Genomic DNA, 19,011 nt, shown 5'->3' with positions numbered 1-19,011 from the left:
ATGTAAAGACTTTAATTTAGTTGATTGTTTGACCCAATTTGTGGCAAAACATGGCCCAAATTTCTCCTAAAAGATAAATCGTCGTAGACATATCACTTGTCACTTCCTTTTACATGGGTGCTGCTCGGGGTCACACGTGTGATCTCGAGTGGACCTGTCACAGCATCCCAACCTCTCCAAGATTCCGTCTTTTGGACTTAAAATCGGCCTAATAAACCAGACCCCTCAATGCTTTGTTGCTAGAACAAACTTTTTTTTCGGAAATTTTTTTTGTTGCTCAAACAATAAAAATTTTTCTAGCAACAAAAAAATTGTTTCAGAACAAAAAAACAGTTATTGGGCCTTCTGTGATGATTTAACTGGCAGTCACACGTGTGACTTGTAACATTTGTGCTTTCACACAGCACATCGTGCTTGCCGGCTGCTATCGCTTGGTATTCATGATCCTGCACTAGGCCACTAGGGCCCAGTCCATTATTTCGCACAGGGCCCCCGAATTTACTGGTACGGCCCTGAGCATTTAGATGGACGGTGAGGATAGTGCTGGTGGACACAACTACATGTGGGCGGGACCCTTCCAGGGAACACATAAGAAAGTCTTCTCTTGTGGCTCGCGAATATCCTGGAGAGAGACCACACGAAGGCTTCGGAAGTGCACGAATATAGAGCCACGTTGTAGTGTTTGATGGAGTTGGTTTTTCATCCAACGACCAACGCGAGAGAGAAAAGTATATGGCGTGGCCTATGAGATGCCCCGGTTTGGTGCAAGAATTGTATCTAGATATTCAGGTTGGCAACGGCCCCCGAAACTTAGCGGGTCAGGGGCGGGGATCAGAATTGCCCCGCGGGGTTCCATTAGAACCCGAAATCGCTAGCCCACAAAGGCTCATTAAACCTCCAAACCCTAAAATCACTCCCCTACGCTTCATTCTCCTCACCACGTCGCGCCGTCAGCCAACCGCCCATCCTCGCCCCTCCCCCAGGCCCCCTCTCATCTCGCTAGCCGGTCATCTCCAACTCCGGTCGCCGGTGGAAGGCTGGGCTGCTCTCCCCATTCCCTCCGTCGCCGCATCTGACGTCTTCCCCCGACGCGCCGTCGCCGCTACTGGGACGCGCCCGCCCCTGTATGCCCAGCTGTCACCGCCGCCCCTCAGATCCCGCCCACCGCCGCTCGTCCCGCCGCCGTCGTATGTCTCTCCGCCCTCTTGCGTGCCACCCGCAGCCTAGCAGCCCGCCGCGCCGCTCCTCAGATCTCGCCCGGTGCCGTGCATCCCGTTGCCGCCGAGCATCCGCCGCCGCCTTGCGTCGCACCCGCGGCCCGCCGCCGCCGCGCAGCCTCCCGTACGACGACACCGCCGCCTCCGGCTTCAACGGTTCATCCCAGCGAGATCAATTTGGCTCCGTTAAGCTGTTCGGGGCGGGTTCGGGAAATGCAGTTCGGGGATTGGGGCGGGGACGGGGATGTGTCCCTCAGCCGGGTGAATGTATACCGCCGGCACCGCCCCGGGCAGGGAACTTCTGTGTCGTTGATGTAGTTTTTTGAGATCTGTGTGATGGGTCCATATGGTCTTTTTTTTAATGTTTGTCCGTGTGTTTTGCCTCCGCCCTGTGCCTCGCGCACATCGAGCGCGTTTCGTGCCTCACGCGCCAGGCAGATTCACCATTCTACCCGGACCCACATGTCAGTTTTTATTCGTCTCCTCCTCCTTATCCTCTCCCCCATCGTTCCCCTTTGGAAAAAGTCTATATCACCTCCTCAACTATGGGGATGACTACATAACCCCCAACCTATAAAACAGTCTATATCACCCCCTGAACTTTTCAAAACCGGTCAAATTACCCCCTAAATCAGTTTTGAAAAATCATAGTAAATCACAGAAAAATCATAAAATAGAAAATCCAATTGTGTTAGACTCCAAATGAGTAGATCTACACAGTGAATATATAATATGGTATGCTTTAGTAATTTTTTGATGTAGCTTTAGATCTATGTTTTTCTTCATAGCCTTAAAAAAATATATTGAAGCATACCATATTATATGTTCACTGTGTAGCCCTACTCAATTGGAGTCCAACACAATTAGATTTTTTATTTTATGATTTTTTCTGTGATTTACTATGATTTTTTAAAACTACTTTAGGGGATAATTTGATCGGTTTTGAAAAGTTCAGGGGATGATATTGACCGTTTAATAAATTGGAAGGTTACGTAGCCCACCCAAAGACTCGAGGGGGTGATATAGACTTTTTTTTTTCTTCCCCCTTTCTCTCCTACTCCCTCCTTCCCCGTTTATAAGGCATGGTGGAACATGACACGGTCTTCTAAACAACACTTTGACCATTTATTTATCATATATTATATCACTTTTGATTATAAACTTATAATCATTGTAAAATATATTTGATTATGAATCCAATCATATGAAATTTGCATTATAAAAATAAAAATTTAATAGTCAAATTATTGGTCAAAGATGACAAGGTTTGAATCTTGATATACGTGTATGCCTTATAAACAGGGAAGGAGGGAGTATCTCGTTACGATCCCATCTCATCTTCATATTTTCCCCTCACTTATTCCTTCTGGATTCACCACGGTAGGCAGGCATGGATGCAGATCTGCAAGATCTCCCCAATGAGAGGAGCGGAGGCAAGCTGCACGTCCCCATTCCTAAGGCCGCCCGCACGAAGCTGCCGCAGTAGCAGCTGTAAAGCCAAAGAGGAGCTGCAAGAAGGAAGATGCGGAGTCAAGAGTCCATGGTAGAGGTGGAAGCTACGCTTCACACGGGGAGGACTCCAGCTGGCTTCCTGTGGATGGAGGAGCAGCATCATAAATGGAGAATGGACGAACGGTATCTCGAAGATGAGGTCCACTCGATGTTCGGCACTTCGGCTATTGCTCTTCCTCGTGAAGGTGTGTTCCAGTTTGTTCCTCCGATTTTATCTCAGCAATCATGTGAAAGGTGATTTCACAACCAAGTATAAGAATTGTGTCTTTCCAAAGTTTTAATAATTCAGCACACAGTAAGTCTAATACTCTTCAGTCTAGTAACTACGGTTCACATTTGAGACCAGGGGCGTAGAGGGGGGGGGGGGGGGCGGATAGGGGCCTGGCCCCCTCTCCTATGGTTCCCAAATTTACATTGGAAATTTAAAATTTAATTAAATTTTTATATAAATTAGCATGGTTGTCCCCCTAATAATGAAAAAAATAACTTCCTGGCTCCACCTCTGTTTGAGACAAGTAGATTTCCAAATTTGTTATTTAATACAAATACTCCATGGTGGTTGCCACTGATTTTCTACTCTTATCAAGACTTTAATTCATTTTTTGCTATATCAATAGTACCGAGAAATTTATTGGTACTAAATCTCAAAGATATCCTAACAGAAAATTTGATGTAATATTTTTAATTAAGTCTCTGTTAGTTGAGAACAATTATCTTCCAGGATATGGTCATGCAAACACCATGGAGCTGTCGAGGCGGTTGGGAATGGAAGCGGTGAAATGCAATATGTTTTTCTTACATATTCCACTGGTGTGGTGGCCACAACCTAGAGACATTCTTCTACCTCTCCTACATGTTTCATAGTATCACGATTCGGAAGCTTCTTGCAGGTTATGCATCTTCCGTGTTTCTCTCTCTTTTCCGTGGCCTACATGGTCCGTAATTATAAAGAAAATATACTTTTTTTTTCTATAGATTGTAGTGTTTCTCGCATGCCCGAATGTAGAGGGGGAATATCATCCTTCTTAGCTTTCTTGGTCCTTTCTCATGAGCTCTCTCCATTTTCCTGAAAACATGTTGTTCTTGAAATGTTGTGTCAAGCTATTTTATAATATGAGCGTATGAATGTGGCCACATGCCCACATCAATATGATCCTAAAGTGCTCATGTTGTTTCTACATATAGTGGAGAAAACAAGAATTATATTTGAACATACTAATTGAAATTGTATCAAGAAATTTTACATGGGTACTGCTATATTCTTCTGCAGATCATATAGTATGAGCACATGTCTATTTGTACATGCTGAATAATAAGTACAAGTGTCAAAAATTTCTAAATTCCTCCTTGCAGCAATATTTTAGGCTGCTACCATGTCTAAAATGGAGAGATGTTTCTAAAAGAATGATGCCCATATGTATAGATTGAAGAATCATGAGAAATTTGGATGGTGGAATGAGTTCTGTTTCTACCTGTTTGGTGTTTGGAGCAAGTAGTTTAGAATTTACTTCATGAATCTGATCCTAAAAGTACCATAATATTTGGTACTATGATATAATATGTATAAAAGTTAGAATGTGATATTGCAACCAATCAGTGAGTTGTTACTAGCTGTTATCATAATTTCCTAGAGTTAGATTTTGCTGTCTTGTAAGTACTGCTTGGTTTCCAACATTTTGACTGAATGCATTGTTACACATTTGTTTCGTGTACACTGTATACTTGCACCTTTTTAACTATTTCTTATTGTTGGCCCAATTTTAGATGCCGGTGAAGAATATTGGAGAAGAAAGTTAATTCAATAACAGTTCCCAGACAACAAGTTGGGTACCACCATTGCAGATGAGACATGTTGTATATAAAAAACTATGAGTCTGAAACCCACCCAAAAGCTTCTAATCGACCTTTATAGCTACAAGTGTTAACATTGCATGGATGTTTGGTGTCGATAAAGGCTTCAGTTGATGCTAGACTTAGACCTTACAAACTTTTGTTCTCTCAGTTTTTTTTTTTTTTGCCTCGAATGTTGAGTATGGATAAGGCAGATTATTTTTGAGTATGGTCAAAATCCTCCACATGGCCAAAGGATCTGTGGTCTGTGCAAGAAAGTCCGTCAAATGCCATATTCTCATCTTGTAAATTAACCATCTCCATTATCAATGTGTCCCTTATACATAAGTATGATATAACGAATAAGAAACCATTTTGTGATATGAACAAGGTAAATTAGGATTATTTCTGTGTTATTAAATTATAGCTATTCTTTTCTTGGTCAATTGTTAATTTATTTCTAGGGCACGATATAAACAACACTCGGCATTTTGGTTCCTGATTTGGAAGTTCAAAAAGGAAGGAACCATGTTTTCAAAAAAAAAGGGAAGGAACCATGAGATTGTTGGTGGCAGCTCATCCCTGTCACGAGCTCCGTCGAAACCACCTCCGCAGTGTCCTTTGAATGAAAAGCACCAAGGGTGTGTTTAGTTCCAAAATTTCTCTCTCCAAACTTCACTATTCACCTATCACATTAAATCTTTTGCCTCGTGCATGGAGCATTAAATGTAGATACATAAAAAACTAATTGCATATTTTTGATGTACACGATGAGACGAATCTTTTGAGCCTAGTTAGGTCATGGTAGGACAACAGTTACCACAAACAAACGAAAAGTGCTACAGTGTACTACAGTGTCCGATGTGACCATTTTTACCACCATTTTACGGATCTAAACACAGCCCAACTTGAAAGATCGAGACCGGGCTGACAGGCACGACAGGGTTGGTGGTAGGGATTAATGGAGGAGAGGTGGGTCCCATGTACCAACGTGCCTCACATGTATAGTTGGCCATGCAGTCCGAGCCCATTGGCCCGGCACGGGGCCTGTTTTTTTGGCCCGGCCCAAGCCCGTCTCGGCCCGGTGACCAACGGGCCCGGGCTAGCACGGCCAGAGGGAGCAAGCCGTGCTTGGCCCGCACCCCAGGCCCGTGGCACGGCACGGGCACGGCCTGCTCCAACGGTCGGCCCGGTACCTGCCCGTTAACTCCCCCCCCCACAACGGCTCTTTAGGCGCTGGCCCCGCCCACTATAAAACCCGACGCCCCCCCCCCCCCCCCGCCCCCACCCCCCAAACCCTAAACCAACCTCTCCCCTCCCGGCCGCCGCACTCATTCAGTCTCTCTCGCTTTCGTCTCGGGCTCTCCGCTCTCGGCTCTTGCAGTCTCGCCTCCGACCATCCCTGGCTCCGGTGACCACGCCGACGCTCCTCCATCTCCTTCCCTCCTCGTCTCCTCCCTCCCTACTCTCCCTTCCTCTACTCTGCCCTCTCTATCTCGCCGGACTATGTGAGTTTGTGTTACTGTCCAGTCCCTCCGCCGCTCGCCGTCGATTCCAGTTTCTAATCGGTTCTGTCTCATCTCCTTTGGGTGGCCCTCGTCCGGCACCGGGCTCCGGTAGCGCAGGTAACTCCTTGAAACCTAACCCTAACCCTAGATCTAGATCGATGGCTATCTCTCTCTATCTCTCACTCACTCTCCTTTGTCCTCTGCACAGGTCGGTGTCCGATGCCGAGTCTTCCTCCTCTAGCCTAGACATGGCTCGGTGCCGGCCCAGTGCTCCGTTGAGGAACGGTGCTGGAGGCGAGGGTCAACCGTCCGGCCCGTCCACGCTCAGGGTCGCAATGTCGGGGGTGGATGAGCATCTTGGCGATGACCACCTAGCGGGCGAGCTAGAAATGGAGGACGACGACGACGTCCGTGAGGACGATGCGGCATTGTTCGGTATCGATGTCGGTGACGGCAATGTTCCGAACAACGTTATTGATGTCGATGCCGAGGCCAGTGCCGGCGACGGTGGTGGAGGGGCCGCGATGGCAGCAGGGTGCGGTTCCACCGACACTCATGGTACCTCATCTTCAGGTAAACGCAAATCCAGTGTCTGGGCTGATTTCAAGGAGGTCAAGGAAAATGATGTGCGAGTTGCTGCTATCTGTAACATTTGTAGCAAGAGATTGTCTGCTAGATCTTGTTCTGGTACTGGTCATTTGATTAGGCACCAGGCTTCCTGTAGGAAAAAGGTTGATCATGCTCATAGGGTCCAGTCTAGGCTTGCTCTGAATCATGATAGTTTCCGCAACTGGGTTTATGATCCTGCTGTTGCTCGTACCGAGTTGTGCCAGTTGATTGCTAGGCTGGACCTTCCATTAGGCATAGGTGAGACACAGGCCTGGGAGGATTACATTACTCGTGCTCATAATCCTCAGTTTGTTAAGGTTTCTAGACAGACCACTACTAGAGATCTTGGTAAACTCTTTGCTGATCGACGTGATGTGCTTATGAAATCTGTGTTGCCTGCTGCTTCTTCTATTTTTTTAACTTCAGACATTTGGTCTGGCAATACTAAGGAGGACTATGTTAGTGTGGTTGCTCATTATGTCAATTCTGATTGTGAGTTACGAAAAAGGGTTCTCGGTTTTAGGCTGATCGAGGTTAAACATTCTGGTGAAAACATTGCCGAAAGGATTGCTAGTGTGGTTGAGGAGTTTGGTTTGATTGATAAGATTTTTGCTGTCACTCTAGACAATGCTTCTTCTAATGCTAAGGCTATGGAGACTTTGGCACCTATGTTCTTTGGTTACTTGGGTTCTGGTCCTGCACCTACAGCTTCTGATCCTAATAAGCGTAAGTATTATCTTGTGCATCAATGTTGTGCACGTCATATCATTAATCTTATTATCAAATCTAGACTGAAAAGGTTGAAACCTGTTACAGAAGATTTTAGAACTGCAATTAACTTCTTAAATTCCTCTAATCAAAGAATTGCACTGTTTAAGGAATATTGTAATGCTAAAGATGTTAGACCTAGAAAGTTTGGCTTGGACATGGATGTTAGATGGAATTCCACATATCTGATGCTTAAACATTTGATTCCATACAAGGATATCTTTTCTGTATTCATTAACTCTCATTATGGTTCAGAATTGTTGACTAGAAATCATTGGTATGCTGCTGAAAAGGTAATGGAATTTCTGGAACTCTTCTATGATTCAACTGTTGTTCTATCTGGTGTTTATTATCCCACAAGTCCACTTGTTTTGCATCATATCTTAGAGATTGATTCTCATTTGCATGTTGCTGAAAGAGATCATAACCTTAGAACTATTGTTGCTCCAACGAAGCTTAAATTTCTTAAATATTGGGAGGATATACCACTGCTTTATTCATATGCATTCATACTTGATCCTAGAGCTAAGATGAGAGGATTCTTTAATGTGCTAGAATTACTTGCTGAAAGTATTGGAGCCACTTAAATTCATACTATGCTGGTGTTAAAATTGAATTGTATAAACTGTTTACAAAATATGAGAACAAGTTTAGTGCAGCTAGATCTCAAAGGGTTGCACAACCATCAGCTCAATCAGGTAAGAAAAAGCAGGCATGGGGAAGGATATTTGGAGGCCGTGGTGGTTCAGGTTCAGGTGTTGTTGGTCCTCCTCCCTCTTCCACTTCATGTTCATCTTCCTCTCCTGTTAGTGAGCTCTCTGCTTACTTAGATAGTGATTGTGTCACTGCTTATGATAATGACTTTGACATACTTCTTTGGTGGCGTGACCATAAGCTAACCTATCCAATCCTATCTATAATGGCTAGAGATATCATGTTTGTTCCTGTATCTATTGTCTCTTCCGAGTCTTGTTTCAGTTTAACAGGAAGGATCCTTGAAGAGCGGCGACGGCGCCTCTTGCCAGAGAACGTGGAGATGCTTACCTGCATCAAGGGTTGGGAGTTAGGGGCAAGAAGAGAACAGCATGAAGCCGAGGACACAGAGCTGGAGGAAGCATTCAAGAACCTCTTTCTTGATGATGAAGGAGCTGGTGGTGGTGGGGCTGTGAGCTGAGACTCTGAGAGTGACTGAGAGGGTTATTTTGCTGTGAGATGAGTGAGTAATCTGTGGACTCACTGTAATTTTGGGTGGCCATTTGAACCACTATGGATTGTAATAACACTAACACTTAATTCTGAGCTGGCTGAACTCTTTTTTCCTTTCTAGGGTTTCTCACAAAGGTGCGTTTTACCTAGAAAGGTTTTTAATGAGGCAGCATTGCACATTAGCTCATTTTGATATATTCTTGCTATCTCTTGACTTGTGTTGTGCTGCATGCCTGCATGTGATTGTGGCTTTGTGTTTTGTGACTTGTGACTTGTATTGCACCGTGAACTGAGTAACTTTGAATTAGCTGAGACTTATCACTTGTGGCTTTGTATTCTATGAATTTGCTGAGTAACTGTGAATGTGAAAAAATTTAAAGTGTTTAAAGTATTTTGAGCGTTATGGGCCATGGGCTCGCACGGCCCGTGGACTGGGCCGTGCCTGGCCTGCCCGCAGCGGCACGGCCCGTGAGGCCCGTCAGCCCGTGTCGACTCGATGCCTTTCGGGCCGTGCCAGCCCGACATCATCGTGCCGGGCGGGGCCGGCCCATTGGCCATCTATACTCACCTGCTGCCTGGGTAGTCTCGGCTCTGTGCTTGGCGCTGCACTCTCGGGCTGCTTTGGTATGGGGTCCGCATCAAAGTGGTGGGACCAACTTCAACCACTCCCATCAAGCTGCACGATTTTTGAAGCTCAATCAACGGCAGGAAACATACCTGCCCGAGCCGGCACTGGTGGAAAAACTACACTCCCCTCGGCCCAGACCCGCGCCCCGTTGCCATCTTGACTAGAGATTTGTGAGTGCCAATATAAAGTTGTTGAACTTAATGAGGAATCAATGCCTTTTTCATTTACTATTTTTCATAAAAAAAGTGCCCAAATTTGAAAGATCAGGATAAATCAATCTTATCCAATGCTCCTCGAATTGGAAAAAAACGCATTTCTCTGTCCGAAAAGAGAAATAATTTCTCCTGTTCAAGTACTTGAATTCCATCGGAATTCAGTGTTGAATAATCATATCCTTCCGTTACATTGCTTGCTCTGTTAGTCCGTTTGCTTCACCACCACACAAGAACAATCAATCTGTATATTATATACACATCCTATCTAGTAATAACAAATATGATCGCAGGACTACCATGAAACAGTCTACTAGCTTCAGCTTCAGCACTGTCTAAATTGCAGAGAGAGAGAGAGAGAGGAGAGAGAGAGAGAGTCACAGCGCGAGCGTGAGGTCGTCGTGCCGCTCGCCGGGCCGACGGTACGGCAGCTCGGCGCGCGCGGCGGCCCTCCCTTTGCGCTTCTCCATGAACCGTTGCAGCGACGCCTTCCTCGGCACCGGCAGCAGGTCCGCGGCCGAGGAGAGCCTCCCAGCCGCCGCCGCGAGGCGCAGCAGGTCCGCGGCCCTGTCCGCGGGAACGTCGTCGAGCACCAGCGCCCGCCCGCCGTACACGATGGTCATCTGCGCCGCGGGCGCGGGCCCCGCCTCGGGATCCTCCACGTCGGCGCCCGGCATGAGGGGGAGGGGCCGCACCGGCACCGGCACGGCAGGCCACGCGCCGGCGCGCGCCCTCTCGGCCCCAGCCGCCCTCACGTACTGGCTGAGCGCGCCGCACGCCGCCGCGAACCGGCTGGTCGTAGCCGCGGGGCCGCCGCCGGTGCATCCGCGTGCCGTCACCGCTTCCTCCGCTGCCGCCACCATCACCGGCGATGATCGCCCGCTGCTGCTGCCGCCGCCGCACCGCGCCTCGAAGTTTGTAGGGCAGCAGCTAATTCCTCTCTGTCGCCGGAGGAGGAGGAGGAGGGTTCGATCAATCCAAACTCGATTTGCTTTGGCTTCGCAGGGGTTGGTTTGCTGGGAGGTCTTGGTTTTTATAGCGGTGGGGAAGAAGGAAACGTAGGCGAGGAAGCGGCGTCGTCGTGGGCGCGCACGGAGAACACGTGGGAATCGCGGTTGCGGGGGAGAGCGCGGTGGGAGCGCAGCCACCACCACACCACACCAGCCGGGTTGACGGCTCGTCGGCTGCCACGTTCGCACAAACGTAGTGCGTGCTCCCCGTCGAACGGGTCCACGCACGTGCCTGCAACCGGCAAAATCTTGTGGGGAAAGTTTAGAAAGGTTCTTTTTAGCTTTGGGGAATGCCAAATCGAATTTCTTTTTCCACATGATTCTAGGTGAAGTTTCGTTTCTCTCCTTATTACGAATGTGTAACCTCAAAAAATAAGCAAGTGGTTTAAAAATGTCCCGCGTCACAAAAAAGAACTCTTTTTTAATAGTTTCACCTCTTCTATGCAAGTGATATTCGGGATTTATTGGCTACTGCTGATCGCGGTGGCACTTACAGATCCTCAAGCCTCTGTTAACCTGCCAAAAAAAAAACTGAAGTTTCAAGTTGAAATGTTACACTATTACAGTGAGCAAACTGCGTGTGCCATTTCTCTATAGACGATAGATAGGCACGCAGCAGCCACCCCCGATTGATTCATCCAAATCTTCCTTGGTGTCATGTCCCTTTTCTCTTTTCAAGTCTATTAGCAGCACGTGTGTACACGATCTAGGAAGGGGAGAATATATATAGTGCCAATGCCGTGAGTCCGGCACGCCTACGCGTGCTGGCCGTCGGGAGACAAAGGGCCTGTTTAATTCATTTTGTAAAAAAAATTTGCAAAGGAATCTTGGTTATTTGAAGTAATAAATGAAGTCTATTTGCAAAATTTTTTGCATAGATGGGTTGTAAATCGCGAGACGAATCTAATGATGCTAATTAATCCATGATTAATTAATAATTAGCGGATAGTTACTATAGCACCACTGTTGTAAATCATGGATTAAGTAGACTCATTAGAATCGTCTCGCGATTTACAGCCCATCCATGTAAAATTTTTTGTAAATAAACTTTATTTAGTACTTCAAATTAGTAAGATTCCTTCGCAAAATAATGCGTTTACGACATTTTTGCGTTTACAGTTAAAGAACTAAACAGGGCCAAACTAGGTTTGCCGCGAAATTGCAAACCCAGAATGCGACGGAACCGATCGAGAACGAAGATTCGTGGTACCAGGTTTCTGAAATACTCGAACTTTCTTAGCTGCTGGCTGCTATAGGATCGTACTATTGACTTGAGTTGATGAGGCTGAGCTAGGTCTCTTTGTAGAACGTTGAAAATTTGCCCTGAATCATGCATGTCATGTGGGCGTCAAACTAAAATCTGCTTGCACGTCAAAGTCCTGCTAAATTCATGTAACCTCATTGTGTACTTTTTCAGAGGACGCCTAAATAAAATAATCCGACAAAAAAACATCTTTCTGAGTGATCAATCAGTGATCGCCGGCTTCATTTTCCATTCGGGATCGGCCAGAACGTCAAGATCAGGAAGGGGGCGGCGAAAGTGCCAGCCTGATCTGACATGTTCCGAGGACACGCTTGGTGCACCGGAAAAAGAAATTCACGAGGAATGCTTTTTTTGTCATCTTCATTCGGATTTCAGCTGACAATTTGGGTTCCATTCAGTAACCACATGTGTATAATCTGCTCTCCCTGTTCCACAAACACAGATAGCACAGGGCTGAGAGAACGCGACCTTTACAAAACAGGTTTATTACGCGCTTTTCCCTGAATCATGCTCTGGATAGTAGGATTAATTGTTGTTGCCGAATTCATTCATGGGGAATTCCTACGTGTCTTGAGAGCAAAGGAGAGATGACGCCGTAGGCCATTGATGACAAGAAAAAAAAACACATCTGATCCCAGAACCCAGAAGTTGGCTTTACCATTCTACTCCCATCAACAATTCAACATTCAGTATAAGCAAGTGCTCTGTACATTGGTTTGTTCTTTCAATTGTAGAAACAGACAGAGCTACCATTCCAGCAGAGGAATAAGAATTCAGAACACGAGCTTGAGAGTTGAGATGGTCATCATGGCACGCGTCGCTGTCTATCGGCCGACGGTACAGGCCGATAGACCTGGAATGGTATGCATTAAAAAAGCTGATTGCTTTAGCAGCAGTAGGATAGGCGATGGATGGCATCAAGGAGGGAGAAAGTCACGGATGACTTTCCTTCAGGAAGTCAGACAATCCGGAGTTGTCATCGCGGCCGCCGCCACCGCCATGGCCTGTGAAGTTCCGCTGCTGCTCCGCGGTTGGAACGGGATCCCAGGTCGATTCTTGCTTGTGCGAGAGGAGGATGGATCAAATTCTTGCCTGTGAAGTTCCGCTGCTGGTCCGCGGTTTTGGTTGGGATGCTTGATAGGTAGGAGGGATCTATTTTTGGCACGAAGAACGCGTGAAAATGGATAGCGGGTAGTGGGGAAGGATTACAACTAGCTAGTACCTACCAGGCTGACAGCGCCTCGCGCAAGTAGACGACCTGACGTGGCCATCTGGCGCGCGCAGTTTGTTCAACATCCGCGTGTGGGCGGGGCCGGGTCCAATGCTTCTGGCGGCACGTCGGCTTGGTCGTGCGTGTGCTTGCTTTGGCAAATTTTTTTTCCGATTAAGCACTGTATCTCAGGCACTCACAACGCACGCACAATCACCTCTATAAATGTACATACACAAATCCAACCATAATGAAAATTTTCGAAGATTGAGCCAGTAAATTCTCGAGATTGACGAAGTCACCATATATGTCTTGCTGCCGATGGGAACATCACCTACCTCTAAATATACAACGCCGTTAAATCATGAAATATTCGCTCCCACAGCTAGTCGAATCTAGAACCTGGGGTTATAAAAGGACAAACGGGTGCCCTGGCCCGACACGGCACTGGCCTGATGCGAGGAGTTGGGATTTGCGGCGGTCGATCGCGCGATGAAGATGATGGTCAAGTCGGTTTGGCATGTCGTAGTTAGAAGGCAACATTAGTTTGTAGGTAGCTATATGTAAGACATGTCGTAACTTAGCTACATGATTAGTTTCACCTTCCTTGCCAATCTTTTGCCCTTGTTGGGGAATGTTTTGTGAACTTGTTATGATGCCTGAGTTGCCAAAACTTGTTAAGAGTTCTAGGTTGTTAATTTGTTAAGATGCCTAGCTAGCTCTGTGAATTTGTTAAGATGCTTGGGCTGTGAACTTATTTTCTAGTGCCAAAAGAGACGTTTTCATGTACTTTTGTCATATAAGGGTGAGGATGCCAAGTAAACCCTTTCCCCAATAAAGATCTTAATTAAGCCCTCTGTGGAATAATGGAAAACAGGGAAATTCTGGTAGGGATTCCAAATTCGTGGGAACTTATAGGAGTTCCGGAGGAAATTTGAGAAGTGCCACGCAGTTCCAATGTGAAAGTTGAGCGGTTTCTTTGGTCAACCTTTGGAGACCCGGCAGGTCATGAAAGTTTGGCCGGCTGCCGGTGCCGGGGAGACTGGATGCTGCCCTGGCCGATCCGGCCACCATGTGTGCCCGTGCCGGCGTTCTGGGGCACACACCTCCCTTGTCGCCACCGTATCCTCCAACACCGCGCGCCGGAAAGTCCCGACACGCCCGGACAGGGTCTTTGTAATCTGATCAAAACAGAGAGGTTTGGCAGCTGGCTTTTGTGGCATATAGGTTCAGTTTGCTTGTAGCGTTGTTCGATTGCCAAATAGAAGCACAAGTTTGAATTTGACGAATTCAGATTCCAATCGACGAACACTACTGAAGATTCCTTCAAACGGGCATAAATCTGCAGCTTAATTTTGCAGGATTATGGAAATCCAAGCCTTTTGTTTTCTTCATCAAGAACAGCATACTACATGCGCAACAAAATTTCATCTCTCTGTACATTCGATTCGGCGTGCTCTTCCTACTCTACCAGCATGCAGGCACGAAGCAGAGGAATCAGTCAGAGGCTCAGAGAGCGAGCTTGAGATACTGCTGGTCGTCAGCTGCCGGGCACGCGTCGCCGCCGTCCGGGCGGCGGCCCGGCCCCTGCGCTTCTCCATGAACCGCTGCAGCGACGCCTTTCTCGCCACCGGCAGGTCGGCGGCCGCAGGTGGTCCTCCCCGCGCCGCGGCGGTGGCGAGGCGCAGCAGGCCCGCCGCCTTGTCCGCGGGGACGCCGTCGAGCACCAGCACCTGGTCGCCGTACACGATGGTCATCTGCGCAGGAGTCAGAGCCGCTTCGGCGGCGGGATCCTGGGCGGCGACGTCGGCGCCCGGCATGAGCGGGAGCGGGAGCCGCACAGGAACGGGCACCCTCTCGGCTTCGGCCGCCCTGACGTAGCGGCTGAGCGCGCCGCACGCCGCCGCGAACCGGGTGGCCGGCGGCGGGCACGCGCGGGCCGTGCCTCCTGAAGCTGGTGCCGCCGCTGCCATCTCCGGTGGCCCTGCTTCTTGCTTGGTCCTTGGTTTCGCGAGGAGGAAGGAATGGAGGAATGGAGGATTGGTGGGAGCTTTGGTTGTTTGGCCCGGGCTTTGGTTGGGTGTGTTGTTTTATAGGAGTGGGACTGGGACCAAGCAAGCAAGTCAAGCGTGCGTGGAGCGCGCGGCGCGGCGGGTCGTCGGCACGAAGAACACGTGAAAGTTGCGGGCAGCGGAGACGGCGCCATGCGCAAGTGGACGACCTGACCTGGCCGACTCGCCGTGGACCCCGCGATGGGGTGGGCCCGCCGGAGATTTGCTGGGAGCGGGCGGCGGCAGCATCGGGGGGCGCGGCCGCGGTGGCGACCAGCCGACCACGGCATGTAGGGCCGGGCAGTGGAAGAAATCAGTGAGTGGGCCTGTACATGCGCTAGCAAAGGGGGGGGGGGGGGGGGGGGGGGAATCACAGTCACAGCCCCCAGCTTGGTACAGTGGTAGTACCTGATAACTTTTTCGCCCATCTAGTCTCTCAAGCAATGGAGAAAAACAATAATAAAAGGAGGTAAAGAGTTAGGATTTGGTTTTACTTCTATTAAATAAATTTATCCTTCAGCTTTATGGATGGATTTATCTCCGTGAACGCAAACCATGCATGTAGAAACATGGTAAGTTTTCTAGTATACCCTCTCCATTTCAATTTGTAAGTCATTTCAACTTTATTAGAGAGTTATAATATTTCAAATTTGACCAAGTTTATACAATAAAGTACTACATTTATGATACCAAATAAGTATTATTAAATTATTCATTAAATATAATTCTGATCAAATATAAAAATAGTTTGACTCCCAAAAATATTAGAATAACTTACAATTTAAAAAGGGGAGTAAGTTATTTGATTTTTTTAATAATATAAGTTTTACTGTGTACAAAATGCACATTACGTTTGAAAAGACCAAACAAGTTAAACGAGGGAGTGTGAAGAAATATGATTTTTATATAGTTTGGAATGGAAACCACGAGCAGAGCAGTGGCAGCATATACTATGCCAGTAAGTAGGAAAACAACAACTTGGGACGATGCCGACTGGCAATCAATCCTGTACATCCGGCTAATGTCGGCAATATGCCGTCGGCATGGACAGCCGCCGCCCGCCGGCTACACAACACACAGCGCCCCCCTCAGAAAGGCAAAAGCTCACCAGTTTTGATTCCTGCCGAATTTCTCCAGATCCGGCTGCCAGTGCCAGCACGTGCGAATTAGGCCGGTCTGCCTGCAGCCACGCGATGTGCCGGCGCGCGGGGGTGCATGCACGCTCGTGCTACGCGAGGGAATTCCACGGTAAACCATCTCAAAGCAGAAATTAACCGGTGGTGGGAAAAGCGGATCGAGATTCAGTAACTTTCACGGCTTTATTTCCTTTAGCTTCATCCCGTGCGTTAATTCCACAACCAGCGACCTCGACCATCCAGAAAAAAGAAAAAACTAGGACTTCATCGTTCTCAGGCTTTCAGCCCATACTAGCGCAGGTAACCGAACTGCTCCCATCCAACAAGCCGCACAATTGAGCTCAAGCCAGCAACGCAAGGACTGGATTGTACAGTGAGGCTTGGGATGCTCAGACGGGGATTAAATCGGATGGAGATTGTTTGAAGGTTGAAGCCAAGAATCGACGGGGCTGCTCGGATTTCAGGGTTAAAAATGAAGAAATTGGATTGAGTGGTGCTTGCTGGAGCCAGGGACGGATCCAGGATTCACCAAAAACTAGGGCTATTACATTAGACATCAGCTATTTGTGCTTAACTATAGAAAAAATAATATTTTATTCAATGCAATTAAGGGCTAAGGCTAGGGCCATAACCCTAGTGGCCCTAGTGCTGGATCCACCAGTGGCTGGAGCAGTGGGCTGTCTTGACGATCTTGGAGGATTGATGCAAGGATAGAGAAGCTCTTCGATGACGCTGTTTATAGGACCGACGAGGCATGATTGGCCGGCAAGCTCCACATCAGACCATTAATGGGGTTTGTGTGCTCGCGAACAATGCAACGAAGATGATGCCAGCCCTCTCCTCCGTGGGATCCCGGCGGTGGCCCAGCTCTCCTCTTTCTCTCTCATCCGAGCTGTGGCCTACAGCGCGTCGGCGCAGCACCTGGGCTCCAAAGATATTACTTGCCTCGGCTGGGAAATGGTGAAGTCCTGTCTGTTTTCGCTTTGAATCGTCAAGATCCGCTGGATGTGGAATGGAGACACAGGATGAAGCTAAAGATAAGACATGCCTTCAACAAGAAAAGTTATATTACTGGTCCGGGAAAAGCAAGCTCCTACCTCCGACACGCCCCACAGTGGTTGGCGAAAGCTGCTTGTCTCTCTGATCATATCGCCACTGCTAGGGTTGGAAAAATAGCTCGAGGCTCGCGAGCTGGCTCGAGCTCGCTTCGGCTCGGCTCGGCTCGGCTCGGAGTGGCTCGCGAGCCTCCAACGAGCCGAGCCGAGCCTACTTCTCAGGCTCGTGAAAATGACGAGCCGAGCCGAGCCGGCTCGCTCTGGCTCGCGAGCCGGCTCGCGAGCTCAGATCACTGAGGCTCATAATGGTTCATATACTATTATGAAACACTCTAACTCTAACCTGTGGTGTGACAATATCAATATTAATCTATATATATGCTTAATATGATTATTGTTTATTGATTACTTTCATTTCAACACATGTATGCGCTTTATATATTTATATGCACTAGTCAATGTCTTATAATGTGTATACTAAATACATAGTATATATTTTGTGACAGGCTCGCGACGGAACCGCCAAATTAAAACTCCAAATTAAACATATTGGCCGTCATTTGAACACATCGGACGCATTAGCTTAATAGTTTAATTTGACGATCCTTTCTCAACCTACGGCCCGATCGAAACAACACCGGTAGTCCCACGCGAACGTGGGCGCAGATGGTACAAGCACGACATAATATTTGAAAATATAGAAACGAAAATAATATGAAACACTTATTTTACAAGCCGAGTTCCAAATATACATAAAGGGTACAGAAACGAAGTAACTTTTACAAAACATTACAAGGGTAGCCAATGTTCAAAAAAACAGTTTCTACACCTAACTTTACTCCACCCTATCCTGCTTGCACCCAACCGGTCAGACCGGTTCCTTCAACCGGTCAGACCGGTTTTCACTACCTGATCCACACCATCGGTCAGACCGGTCACACTGACCGGTCAGACCGGTCCTCGCAAAACAGAGGGGTTGCACATACAGCCCTCAAGGGTGCAACCCGACAACTTCCTAGCCTAGGGGTCTCGCTCCACCACTTCCCACCCCTCTGCATCTCGGCGGATGAACTTGACACAGCAGAGTCAGAAGTCAACATCCGGATGGCCTGAAATGATTGTGGCAACAAACCCTGAGTATACTAATACTCAGCAAAACTTACCCGACCAGTGGGTATAACTTAGCCCACCTACCTAGACATACCTAGACATGCAAGACCTTTGGCTAGTGGATTATTTTGCAAAAAACAGCGACTAAAGTAATTCCTTAAATTCCATATTTTAGCTCTAGGTTCTATATAAATTTACTCTAATCTAATATTTCCACGAATCAACTATATCAAACATGGTGGTGCAATAAATAATAATTCAATGTTTTTATCATCCTAGATATATAAATATACTCATTATCCCATCATAATACTACGATGCGACGCAGTGATCAAGGTGCTCATATCCGAGAGCGACTGACGGCGAATCGATTCTATTTAACCTTGCAAGTTGGACCTAACCAACACGTCACGTATTTGCCCCGTCGGAATATACATGCCAACCATTCCTCTCCCAGCCTCGAACTACAAGAACCAGCCCAACGACATATGGTCAGCTGAGCTCAACGTGAGACCACCAAAAGTAAACAATGCATCCCCATTTCTCCGCGACAACTCGACTACCCCAGGAGTTGGGTGCGGGTTCCTGTACTTTCGAAGCAAGGCAGTACTCGGCTTACCGGTTTCGACAACCTCCTACTCCCGGTATGCGGTTAGTACAAATTCAAACATGATCAGCAGGGCCA

General features: G+C 47.5%; 2 protein-coding genes across 2 annotated transcripts; both read right to left on the bottom strand.

The window, feature by feature from the left end:
• Positions 1-9,597: 9,597 nt before the first annotated feature.
• On the bottom strand, positions 9,598-10,494 carry LOC120687685 (protein TIFY 11e-like). The gene has a single exon (XM_039969714.1). It carries the CDS (start codon positions 10,351-10,353, stop codon positions 9,868-9,870), a length of 486 nt encoding a protein of 161 aa, XP_039825648.1. The 5' UTR covers positions 10,354-10,494; the 3' UTR covers positions 9,598-9,867.
• Positions 10,495-14,269: 3,775 nt separating this feature from the next.
• Positions 14,270-15,039, bottom strand: LOC120693013 (protein TIFY 11e-like). The gene has a single exon (XM_039976413.1). The coding sequence runs from the start codon at positions 14,945-14,947 to the stop codon at positions 14,402-14,404; it is 546 nt and encodes a 181-aa protein (XP_039832347.1). The 5' UTR covers positions 14,948-15,039; the 3' UTR covers positions 14,270-14,401.
• Between the last annotated feature and the right edge of the window lie 3,972 nt (positions 15,040-19,011).

Source organism: Panicum virgatum, chromosome 9N (genome assembly GCF_016808335.1).
Source record: "Panicum virgatum strain AP13 chromosome 9N, P.virgatum_v5, whole genome shotgun sequence".
NCBI lineage: Eukaryota > Viridiplantae > Streptophyta > Magnoliopsida > Poales > Poaceae > Panicum > Panicum virgatum.
This window is presented reverse-complemented; position numbering and strand designations above follow the sequence as displayed.